This window comes from Acomys russatus, chromosome 11, assembly GCF_903995435.1.
Source record: "Acomys russatus chromosome 11, mAcoRus1.1, whole genome shotgun sequence".
Classification (NCBI taxonomy): domain Eukaryota; kingdom Metazoa; phylum Chordata; class Mammalia; order Rodentia; family Muridae; genus Acomys; species Acomys russatus.
In genome coordinates, this window is record NC_067147.1 from 59066272 (window position 1) to 59079384 (window position 13113).

A 13113-nucleotide genomic window follows, 5' to 3' on the forward strand; every position below is an offset into this window, starting at 1 on the left:
GACAGGAATTCACTGGAGAAAACACATTCTCAGGAGAACAGAGACAACAGACAGTTGTGACAGGCCTCCCAGAAACCCCACTACCTCAAGAGCTCACACACAACATCTAGGGGAGGTCTCACATCATCATCAAGAAGCAAAATTTTAGGCCAAGCATGCAATCCCAGCACTCTGGAGGCAGAGGCAGGTGGTTATGAGTTCGAGGCCTGCCTGGTCTACAGAGTGAGTTCCAGACAGCCAAAGTTACACAGCGAAACTGCCTCAAAAAACAAACAAACAAAACAAAAAAGAGAGAAAAAGAAAAGAGAGAGAAGGGAAATCTTTCTTCCTTAAGTGAGATATCAGTACACAGGCGTCTGAAAACTCACAATCTGCAATGCTTGAAGTCCTACCAAGCTTTAGGTAAGGAATGTGCAGGATAAAGTCCAGGCAAACATTCCAACCCTAACACATGCCTGCATGGGGGATGCCTCATCGTTCTTAACGCTTTTTAAATTTTATTTATTTATGTTTTTTTGAGACAGGGTTTCTCTGTGTAGCCTTGGCTGTCCTGGACTTGCTTTGTAGACCAGGCTGGCCTCGAAATCACAGAAATCCGCCTGCCTCTGCCTCCTATATGCTAGGACTAAAGGTGTGCACCGCCCCGCTCCACCCCCGGCCACCACCTGTTCTTAAGTACTATGGCGGATTGTTTTACTGTTTAATCTATAGCTATAAGCACAAGGGCATGGAGATTTGAGGACATACACTACAGAAGAATCTGTTACCTATATGCAACTCCCATTTCTCTATGAACCTGGAATGTTGATGTGGCGCCCACTGGGTGGCCCGCTGCACCCAGGGTATTCTGTACGTGGCAGAGACTCAGGACGGTAGCCCGGTGCCCACCCGTGCTTCACTCAGAGGTGAACTGCCTCTGTCCAGGAAGCACCGTGAACTGGAACGGTGGTGTCTAAAGCGGGAGGCCTCATTCTCGCCACAGATGTTATTCTAAGAGTTCCCTTTTCATCAGGTGCACACAGAAGACACCCTCCCGTGCACAGCGGGCTGCAGTGGGTGGGGCCAGCAGGCAGGAGAGCAGGGCTGGCCAAGGGGCAGGGTTCTGAGGTCCTCAGCAACACTCACCTTTGACAGCTTGCTGGACGTAGGCTACCGTGCCATCACTGAGGGTCACCGTCTGCAGCCCCAAGCTTTCCATGACAAACTGCCACTTGTGCCTTCAGACATGAAGTTGGCTTCTGGCTACCACTGAGCTCAGAGATTTCCTTCTGGGTCACCAAGCTGAGAAAATAGACAATGTCATATTAACAAAAAGTTTCACAGCTTCCTCTGGCTGCAGGCAGTTAATGAGGCCAGCCAATGACACACAGACACGTTTTCAGAGAACTAAGTTGGTTCCTGTGGAAAGTGTGTGAAATACACACACGGAGTTCTAAATGGTGGGTACAGAGCCATGCCAGTCAAGCTGCTTATGAAGTAAAACTCTGCTGATCTAAAGCCTTTGAAACTTGTGTCCTGTTAGAGCTCAGCCAGCCGGCAGCCTGGCACACTTTGCTCATTCATCACCTGCTGTGTGCTCGGACCCGTCGGGCCACTGGCACTGTAGACACCCTCAAGGAACAAGTCCTTAACAGCACTCACAACACCCCCATGCCAAGGACAGTGCCTCCACCCACCCAGCAGCGGGTCACCCGAGGACTCTCCTCCTGAAAGCCAGTCTACTTATCTCAGGCCTCTTTTCTAACAGGCCGTGAGCACCAGGACAAGGAAGGGCTTTAATCAGGGAGGCCGGGAGCAGGGCTCACCTGCTTCAGCATGCTGTCATGAAACCTGTGTCCCACCCAGGGCTCCTCTGGCTCTGGTTGCTCCAGGCCCGCATGCTGTACGCTGTGATGGGAGTAAACCCCTACGCCCTAGCAATGTGGAGCAGGCTCCGCGGTGGACCCCATACTGTGGCCTGTCAGGAGCCTGCAGCATCTGGTCTAGTTAAGACTCTCTCTCTCTCCCTCCAAAGAGGCATATTCCTTCCTCACACTTACTGACGACCTGCAGGGAACTACCTGCCTTCTGCTATGTGGGTCCCAGCTATCAGTCTTGGCTACAAGTGCCTTTACCCACACAGCCATCTTGAGCATCCTGATAGAGATTCTCCCAGCCTGCCTGTCGTCATCTCACAACCCCAGGTGATACTGTTTTCACGCTGATGTACCCAGAGGGTGTTTTCATGTCACACAGCACATGTACGTGGCTTGAGGCCAGAAGTGACAGGTGAGGGCCTTGGCAGCCTCCAGGACTGAGAACATCAGTATCTCGTTGTGACCACAGTCCACCTGTGACGCGCTGGCTGTGATGCTCCATGCCAAGCCTGCCGTCTTTACTAGAACAACTCACTCACCGAATGCGCCACCTGCATCGGCGTCTCTACACTCTGGCACCATTATGTTGCTTAGTTTAAAGACATCTTATCTCTTCCGAGTGTGTGTGAGTGTGTGTGTGTGTGTGTGTGTGTGTGTGTGTGTGTGTGTGTGTGTGTGCATGCACGCATGTGCACATGGGCATGTGGAGGTCAGAGCACAACTTGAAGGAGCTGGTTCTCTCCGTCCACCACATGGGTTCTGGGGACTGAACTCAGGTTGTCAGGGTTGGTGGCCTTTGTCCGTGGAGCCATCTTGCTGGCCCTATTTTCTCTAGTTCATAGTTTAGTCCTAAGACATCAAATAACTTGCTCAGGGTTGTGCCCACTAAGTGTGAGAGGAGGATGCACACGCACCACCTGGTACAGAATGAGAAATCAAGTTCTCTATTAGGCTGCCAAGCGCAGAGACTCTCCTGGGGGTTAAAAACCCTGAGGCCACTAAACTCTACTCTTGTGGAATACCGGCCTATATACATATTTTAAAGCGGTTATCTAAGGCTGCCTCGGAGCAGAGCACACAGGAACTGACACCTGAGCCACCTTCTCTAGAAGTGACCCACCCTGGCTCCCATCTCTGGTCCTGACTTGTCCTGGGCCCCTCTATAGCCCCCAACTCCCATCCTCTTGTTCGGAGGGAGATTTTTTTTGTAACCCATTTTACTATAACTACAGTGAGAAATAAGGACACATAAAAGACTTGGTCTAAATACAAAACCGACCACAGGTTGAAAGGCAGAATGGCCTCCAGCTTCCTCGGCTGGGCTTGTAGCTTCTACAGGGACAGGTGGTTTAACTCTGGGTGTCTGCTCTCCCTGGAGTTCTGCAGTCAGATAACCTTCGTTCTAAACCAGGCACTATCTCTTAGAAGCTGTGCAGCCTGGGGCATATGAATGACCCTCTCTGAGCCTCAGCTACCACAGCTGGGTCAGCAATGACATTGCTTCCTAGGTTACTGTAAGGGTTACTACTGTACTGTTAGTCAGCACAGTGCTAGCACATGGCAAGCAACCCAGAACGGAGGCTCTGAGAAGGGAGGTGTGCTTTTTAGTTCATGTCCTCATGAAGGGAACGGATGGTTCCTGCCTTAGTTTACCTCTTTGTCTGCCTCCTTACCCGCTGGCCCTGCTGGCCCCACTGGCCTGTCATGCTGCTCAGGTTAACACATTGATGACAGACACACCTTAATGTATGCCAGGCACTTCTCAACGTGCTGGTGGGCACTGATCTTTTATGAGGAGGCGCACACAATCCCTTGCAGATGAGGCTACTGAAACTAGGGGATAAAGTGATCTGCTCAAGGTGCCAAAGGTGGGCTGGCTGGCCGAGGTGTGGGTGACCACACTTCCTACTGACAGAGTACAGGACTGCCAGGACCCAAAGCAGCCCAGCTTCACCCCAGCCTTCTCGGTCAGCCACAGGGGATGGGGTGGGGAGGGGTGGGGTGAAAGAGGAAAAGCTAGGAGCCAAAATGACCTAAAGAAACCCAAATCTACCCTTCCTTTTCTTCCTCTTTTTTCTCTTACCTTTCTCCTTCTCTTCCTTCCTTCCTTTCTTTTTTAGTTTTTTTATGATTTCTCTGTGTAGCCCTGGCTGTTCTGGACTTGCTTTGTAGACCAGGCTGGCCTTGAACTCACAGAGATCCGCCTGCCTCTGCCTCCTGGGTGCTGGGATTATAGGCGTGCGCCACCACGCCAGGCCCCATACGAGTCTAAACAGAGCATCAAGCAAAAACTGAGCCCGTGCTCCCCACCAGCTGCTTAGCCCAGCAGGCTAGTTCTTTGCCTGCTGGTCCTGAATGGAGGCTGAAGAGCCTGGCTTGCTCCCTCTCTCTCCTCAAGCCTCTGGGTCACACCCTGGAAGCAGCTCCCGCCTCTGAGGCCATCCTAAGGCTTGTGACTTCCCTCTTCTTTCTTTCTTTTACTTGAGATATGGTCTATGTTGCCCAGGATGGCCTTGAACTTCTGTGCCTTCTGAAGCTGGGATTACAGGTCTGTGCACTGAGTCTTGGGGCATCAAGTCTAAGGGGTGAGAGCCTTGACTGGTAGCCACCTGCCTTTAACCTGTAAGCTGCAACCTCCGTTCCTTTCTGTAATCGATGGCTTACTCTCAACCCGGGCAGGCAGAGCAGAGGCTGTCTGCACAGTTCCTGCCTACACTGGGCACTGCAGACTCTGAGGTGAACAGGGAGAGGTTTACCAACTCTGCAGTGATCTGACCTGGGTATGGTGAGAGGCAGCGGGGAGGGGGAGTGGGACAAGAGTGCAGATAGAAGGCCAGACCTAAAGCAAGCACTCATGGCTTCCTCAAAGCAGCATCCAGCCAAAATCTGTTCACTCCACTTTTTCAAATGAATTTAACCCCCATGTCATGACGTGTTGATGCAGTGCCTACCATAAAGGCACCAATTACAGACACCAGGGGAAGCAAGCTTCCGAAAGCCTCACAGATGCGTGGATTGTCTCTAGGTCCCTCCACAGAGCCAGCGCTGAATAAACTGTCTGCTCAGAGTAGACAAATAAAGGATGCGAAAACCAGGAGACAAAGGGCACACGTGCACTTGTGCTCGCCACTCTGCAAAGGTTTAGATCTGATCTGGTCCACAGCCAAACTTCTCACAGATGACAAACATTAGCCTGGAAGGGACAAAGGCTGATGGGGACACGGGCAAAGAAATCGGAAACAGATCTGGGAGAGTGTTGGTAACAAAATGACTCTATTTGCTACTACAGAAAAGGACTTCAGTGCACATCAAGACCCATGCCTATTCTGCGGCTGTCTAAGCGATGAAGAGAAAACAGGAAACTACCAACAGAAAATTGCACCGCTCAAAGCATCATGCACACATCTCTGCCAAAGGCGTGCTGGCTTTAAAAGCCCAGCTCCTTCTTGCATGGTTATGTGGCTGCTGAAACTGTACAGGTGAGAGCTAGTCACAGTGAGCAGGCAGAGTTCCAAAGGACAGGGAACGCAGGCCGTATCCTCACAGAACAGAACCCAATTCATCTAAGACAAAATCTTAGTTACACACTTAGTTACACTAGGTGGATTTTAACACCTAGACTTATGAACACCCAACCCCGGTGATCACGGCTCATGGTGATCTTACCCTCACTTTTAGTTCAGGAAAGTCCAGAATCATTTGGAAGATTATACTAACTTTGGGTGGAAAATTTGAACCAATAAGCAAATCAGAAGAGGTACGGACTAGGGAGTAGCAGAGCATGCCTTTAGTTTTATTTGTTTAAAAAATTCCCATCCACCCCCCGAGCCAGGCAGTGGTGGCACAGGCCTTTAATTCCAGTCTAGGAAGCAGAGGCAGACAGATCTCTGAGTTTAAGGCCAGCCTAGTCTACAGAGTGAGTTCCAGGACAGCCAGGGCTATAAAGAGAAACCCTGTCTCAAAAACCAAATAAATAAATAAACATAATAAACAAACAAACAAATTTTTTTTTTTTTTTTGGTTTTTGGAGACAGAGTTTCTCTGTGTAACAGCTCTGACTGTCCTGGAACTCACTCTATAGACCAAGCTGGCCTCGAACTCACAGAGATCCACCTGCCTCTGCCTCCCAAGTGCTAGGATTAAAGGCGTACGCCACCACACCCAGCATATATACATATATATATTTCACTAAACATAAAGAAACTGAGCCTCACCCACTACCAACTACCATTCACAGTGTTAGAAGGCGCTCACACACTGTAGCCCCGTGAGCTACAGTAACAACCTGCTACAGTGCACCCACTACCAACTACCATTCACAGTGTTGGAAGGCGCTCACACACTGTAGCCCCGTGAGCTACAGTAACAACCTGCTACAGTGCACCCGTGGTGCAATAGTGGCCAACGTAAGGGAGAAGCCACTCTGCTTCTGCTTTGAGCATCACCTTTAATCCTAGAACTCAGAAGGCAGAAGCAGGTGCATCGCTGTGAGTGTGAGGCCAGCCTAGACTATACAGCAAACCCAGGCCAATCAAGATACATAGCAAGACCTGGCCAAAACAAACAAACAAAGCAGAAAAAAGAAGAAGAAAGATAAAAAGACAGAAAATATTAGCAGACAATGATCAAGGTATTCACCTGTGGCCATCACTGCCATTTTATAAAGACAGACATATCTCATCAGCACCAGAAAGGGCGGGTACCCCATTAACACACCATTTCATCCAGACATCAAAGTGGGGCAACATGAAAAATATTAATAAGGAAGAGAAAGTAGTTTTCACCTTCAGAAGGAAACAAAGCCAACGGATAAAGAAGCTTGTTAGGAAAATCAATAGTTGGGGACATTTTTGTTTGTTTTTTTGTTTTTTTGTTTTTTCGAGACAGGGTTTCTCTGTGTAGCCTTGGTCATCCTGGACTCACTTTGTAGACCAGGCTGGCCTCGAACTCACAGAGATCCGCCTGCCTCTGCCTCCCGAGTGCTGGGATTAAAGGTGTGCACCACCATGCCCAGCCTTGGGGATATTTTTAATTAAAAAGGCTATAGCATATATTAAAAACATAGACACAGCCAGGCATTTTGGCGCACGCCTTTATTCCCAGCATTTAGGAGGCAGAGACAGGTGGATCACTATGGGTTCGAGTCTAGCCTGGTCTACAAAGGAGTCCAGGACAGTCAAGGCTATCACAGAGAAACCCTGTCTCGAAAAACCAAAACCAAACCAAACCAAACAAACAACCCCCCCAAAAAAAACACAGGCACACACTGGGTGTGTTAGCTCATACTGTACTCTTACAAGGTGATACAGGAGGGTCCCCAGGACTCAGGGTCGTCTGGCCTAGACATAAGCAAGGCCACAGAGACCTATCTTGATAAAACAACAAAGGAGACAGAGGATTCAAAGAGACACCTTAACAGAAAGATGTACCGGAAAGCCAGCTGGCACTGAAAGGCCATAAGAAGGGTAAGCCCACCAAGAAGAGACTTGATACCCTATGAGGTCGCCCTCAGTCACAGTCACAGGGGAGGGGAGTAAGGGGAAAATGGGAGGGAGGGAGGAATGGGAGGATACAAGGGATGGGATAACAATTGAGATATCATATGAATAAATTAATAAAAAATATTTTAAAAGGGGCTGGAGAGGTGGCTCAGAGGTTAAGAGCTCCGCCTGCTCTTCCAGAGGTCCTGAGTTCAATTCCCAGCAACCACATGGTGGCTCACAACCATCTATAATGTAATATGATGCCCTCTTCTGCAGATAAAGCACTCATATGCAATAAATAAAATAAATAAATCTTTAAAAAAAATTTTAAAAAGAAGGGTAAGCCCTTCCCTCCTGAACGGCCAACTTAGAACCCCAACAGCACCAAACACAAGCCAAGGATATGGGCTGACAGAATCCCCTGTCGCTGGCAATGTGAGGGTAGAGCCACTGTGGAAAACAGTTTGGCAGCCACTTAAGTTTGTGCTGGGCACAACCTTCCTGTGTGATTCAGACATCACTCCTTGTCGTTTATCCAAGTGAACGGAGAACACAACCATGGAACACGTGCCCAGGCTCACAGAAACCCCCTGACAGGCAAACCACGGAGCATCTCTATGATGGAATATTTGAAGTTTTAAACTGTGTGTGTGTGTGTGTGTGTATGAGAGAGAGAGAGAAAGGAGAGAGTGTGTGTGTGAGTGTATGCACAAGTGTCTGCGTGTATGTGGAGGTCAGAGCCTGGAAGCTGACATTAGTGTCTTCCTGGATCCCTCTGGACTTCCCTTTTTGGGACAGGGTCTCTTGGGAACCTGAAATTCACTGATTGGCTAGACTACATGGTCAGCATGCTCTGAGGACCTGTCTGTTTCCAACTCCCTAGTTTTGGAACCACAGAGGCAAACACTGCACCAGCTTTTCTGTGGGCGCTGGGGATCCTCACGCCTGTTAGTAGTGAAGCTAACTGATGGCTCATCTGTCGTGTTCCAGGAGGGCAGGTTCAGCCTCCAAAAGCACACCCTCAGGTGACACTGGCACGCCACGCACAGAGGATGCTCCCTGGCTATTTCTTATGGAGGACATGGCGTGGGCAGATCTCGCAGGTGCTGAAGTGCGCCCACTACCCCGTGCACTTGCCATCTTGTTTAGTCTAAGCCTTAACATCATCACCACTCACAGTGGGAGTCAACATGGCAGCTCCCTTCTAGCCAAAGTTGGTGGTTCGGAAGGGAAGTCAGGAACTGTGGGTCACACAGTTACCTGGTGGCAGAACCCAGACAGACCCCTAACCTTCTAGTTTCCCTTCTCCATGCATCTGTTTCCTGGCGCTGGGAGAGCAGATAGTAAGGTCCCAGAGATTTGCATTGTGAGCTGCTTAGAAACAACTCTACCTTGCTGTCCAAAAATCTCTCACAAGTAACATGTTTATTCCAGGACAGCCAGGGCTACGCAGAGAAACCCTGTCTCAGAGAAAGAGCAAGATAAAACAAAACAGTGTATTCCCATATTAAAAGAAAACAAGTGAACCCTAGGGCCAAGGATGTGAACCAGGTCTGCAGTTCCACCCCTCAGCAGGTTCTGAGATCATGGAGTACTGAACGCTCAGTGTATCATCCTGATACACAGTAAGCTGGGGCCCAGCCTGGGCTTTATGAGCTCAGACAGGAAAAAAAAAAGTAAGTTCCTAATCTCCTTTCTCACAATCTGACTCTTCATCTTCCAAGTCGCCCAGGCCACAGTCAATCCATTCCTCTGTGGGTACCTCTTTTTAAGCAAGTCCACAATTCAACAATTTCTCTCACTTTTATACTTTGGATCCAAGCCATCAACTTTTCTGGACCACTGTAGGAGCCCCCCCGCCATCAGTTCCCACTGTAGAAGCCCCCCCCATCAGTTCCCACTGCAGGAGCACCCCATCAGTTCCCACTGTGGGAGCACCCATCAGTTCCCACTGCGGGAGCACCCCATCAGTTCCCACTGTGGGAGCACCCCATCAGTGCCTGTCCTTCCACTCTGCCCCAGTACAGCTTATTCTCAACATAGCAGCTACAGTGACCTTTCAGAGCAAAGGTCAAATCATGTCACTTATCTGCCTAGAGTGCTCTGGTGGCTGGTGGCCTGTGAGACCCAGTCCCCTTCCCCCCTCAACAGCTCTCGCACCTTGTCAGATGGCAGCCGTTTGGGCTCTGCAGCTGTACCGGCTTGCTCCTCATGTTTTTGGAATATATTGGCTTATTCTACCTCGGGGCCTTTGAGTTTGCTTGTCTACTGTGATGAAAATAAACTTCCTCAGATATCATCCTAACTTCTTCCAGGTCTTTGCTCAAATGTCACCTTTTCAGCAACAAGTTCCTTGCCAATTGTGTCTAAAACAAAAACCCTGGGCCACTCACATCTCTACTTAAAGGTTTCAATTGTTTTTTTGTTTTTTTTTTAATTTTTGTCTGTCTCTTTGACTATTCCCCAACAGGTGAACCCATCCTCTATCCCCAGCACCTAAAAGAGTGCTTTGCACACAGCAGATATTAATCAGATACTTCTAGAATGAATGGATGGATCGGTGAATGAACACCCAGGCCTTCAAGATGTGCAAGGTCAGAAGGAGACAATCCTTGCTGAGTCTAGTCTCCCTAACCCTGGGAGAGGGTTGGGGTGCCCTCCAATTGCCTCACCTTTTTTCCAGATCCAGTCCAGCTGTTTACCACCAGATACCATACCTGAGCTGGGGAGGCAGCAGGGCAGCGCCAGGGCAACAGGTTCTCATTGCTAGGATAGTGCAAGGCCCAGGCCACCAGCACAGACTTCTGCAGAGTGCTAATTTTTAAATGTGATCTGATCTCTCACCAACAGAAGAGGTCAGATACAGGTCAGGGCTAAATAGCCTACTAGCCTCGGTTTGCCCCGGGAGCAACAGAGGAGCATTTGGCTAGAGGTGTTTTCCCAGGAACAGGGCTAAACTTGTACATATTCATCTTGCTGGTGCCCCCACCAACCTCCTGTTGTAGATTTCCAACATACACAAAAGTAGAACAGCAGTATTGAAACTGTTCACAGGCCTGACAGTTCCCAACAGCTAGCTAGCAACGTGGTTTCCTGTCCTCCACTCTTACCTAAGCAGTTCATGTAGCCCTTTTCTTGAAAACAAATCTATAAGAGGCCGACTCTTGACTCTTAACAGACCCTTACTCACTTTTAACTATTTATTCTGTGTGTGTGCACTCGCATCCACAAGCATGCCATGGCATTTGTGTGGAGGTCAGAGGGCAACTTGTGGGGATCAGTTCTCCCTTTCTCCCTGGGGATCAAATGTAGGTCACTGGGCTGTTTACCTGCTGAGCCATCTTGCCTAGATTCTAGTGTCTCTCCAACATTTTGGGGCTTACTCACCCAAACGCAAACAAACCCGAAGCCCAGCACTATTATCCAGTCCCTTAAAAGAGCAATGACTAAACAAAGAAGCCATGTATGTTCTGCAGCATGTGACCTGTCAGCACGCTTACGGGGGCTCTGGGGAAGCACGCAGCCACACGGCGTGTTTTACTTGCTTGTAGGTGACACAGAATTTCAGAGTCCGCTCAGTGCAGTAAGCAAGGGCTGACTACCTTCTACTGAAAGGGGGGGGGGGGGGAGATCAAGGTGACAGAAGATAAAAGGACCGGGCCTCTGCTCTCAAGGAAGGCACAGAGAGGGTGGCCTGTGGGAAAAGCACACACAAGGCAGAATATGTCCTGTACCCTACGAAAAATAAAAGCAGCCTGGAGTGGGAGGTCCTTCTGAGATCCACCCATGGGACTCTGCCATTTTATACTCCGTTAATTGTGGCTATGCAGCCAAGATTGAGACGTGGGTGACCCTAACGACACACTGATGGGCCTGGTTTTTAAGGTAGCATTTGCGGACTGGAGAGATGGATCAGCGGTTAAGAGCACTGACTACTCTTCCAGAGGTCCTGAGTTCAATTCCCAGCAACTGCATGGTGGCTCACAACCATCTGTAATGTGATCAAATGTGCACTGTATACATTAAAAAACAAAACAAAAAAAGGTAGCATTTGCGTCCAGTGGGAGGTGAGCCTAGGGCTTGGGGAACAACAAGACTAACTCAATGGGTGCCAGGGGAGCTGACCACACACTCCAGCCTCACAGGGTCTGCAAAGAAGCAACTTGAGGAAGAGGCTAGGTACAAGAGTGTGTTCAGGAGACACAGCCAGATCCATCCAGAAGGACTGCCAAGGGCTCTCTCCTTATTCTGGGGGAGAGCAGCTCTCAGGACAAATAAAGAGGTTTAGGATGGCTTCACTTCCGAACTGAAAGCCACAGAGCCAGCAAGAACAGAGCTGAGTGAGAGGGGAGATACAATATCATCTATTTGTTACCAAGGCCTGTGGTAAGGGTGCTTACTGACAGAACTGAGGGAGGGGCCTGTGCCACAGAGAGGAAGCAATGAAAGGAAACTTGTTTGGGAAGGATTCTGGATGAGAGTGAGTGGGATGAGATGCTGGACCTCAGTAGGGGTGTGGGCAGAAAGGTGGGCGAGCGCACAGCTGTGTGAAGTGACTGGGCTGGGGATGGTGGAAGTTATGGGAGGAGCTAGAACACAGCTGAAAACAGGTTTCCCCGGCATAGGGACACACAACACAGATTCTTCAGGCATGTATATGCACCAGGGGTGGACTGGGGGTAGTATCAGTGACATCTCTGAATGAGGGCTGGGAGGCAAGTGCAGACACACGGGCTGGGAATACGGCTTAGCGGTACAGCGAACTCAGCGGTACAGCGCTGGCTTAGCATGACAGGAGTCAGGGTTAAGTGGGTTCAGGACATGCCCCAAACGTGGCGATTTGACGGCATGAGAACCAAGGTCTGTCTTATCTTCTCTGAAACATGTGGTGGGTGTCCCCGTTACCCAAGGGGAAGAAAACATCCTTAAAGATGCAGGTCACAGGTAAGAAGCTTTGGAGCTTGCTATGCCACCCCCATTTATCCTACTCTCTGGGCCTTATATTTTTCTTGAACTATTAATCTTCGCCAAGCCTAGAATAAAAATGCACAGGTTGGGGCTGGAGAGATGGTGCAGTGGTTAAGAGCACTGACTGCTCTTCCAGAGGTCCTGAGTTCAATTCCCAGCAACCACATGGTGGCTCACAGCCATCTGTAATGTGATCTGATGTGCACTGTATACATAATAAATAAACAAATCTTTTAAAAAATGCATGGAGCCGGGCGTGGTGGTGCATGCCTTTAATCCCAGCACTTGGGAGGCAGAGGCAGGAGGATCGATGTGAGTGCGAGGCTAGCCTGATCTACAAAGTGAGTCCAGGACAGCCAAGGCTACACAGGGAAACCCCGCCTCGAAAAACCAAAAATAAATAAATAAATAAATAAATAAATAATGCATGGGTTTAATCTTCAGGTCTTCACCTCCTTAAAGCTTCCCATTAAAAGCCACCTTTACCCTGAGACTCTCAGGAGGCTGGGGCAGCTGCATCTCTGAGTTCGAGACCAGCCTGGCCTACAGAGTGAATTCCAGGACAACCAGGGCTACACAGAGAAACCCTGTCTTGAAAAAACCAAAAATAAATAAATAAATAAATAAGGATGTATGTCCCTCCCAAAGGTGCAGGGATCTTAGGGGATAAGAGTTCAAAGGCCATGAACAAGGTTAGAAAAGTCGCTAAGTCTGGGCTGGAGAGATGGTTCAGAGGTTAAGAGCACTGGCTGCTCTTCCAGAGGTCCTGAGTTCAATTCCCCAGCAACCACATGGTGGCTCACAGC

At 49.3% G+C, this 13113-nt stretch overlaps 1 protein-coding gene across 2 annotated transcripts in view; it reads right to left on the minus strand.

The window, feature by feature from the left end:
* Positions 1-13113, minus strand: part of Znf76 (zinc finger protein 76) — a 28711-nt gene that overhangs the window by 13577 nt on the left and 2021 nt on the right. For both annotated transcript variants that reach the window (XM_051153448.1, XM_051153449.1), the window contains exon 2: positions 1126-1281. In XM_051153448.1, coding sequence (XP_051009405.1) covers positions 1126-1198 — 73 coding nt within the window. In that variant the 5' untranslated portion in view covers positions 1199-1281. The remainder of the gene's footprint in view (positions 1-1125; positions 1282-13113) is intronic.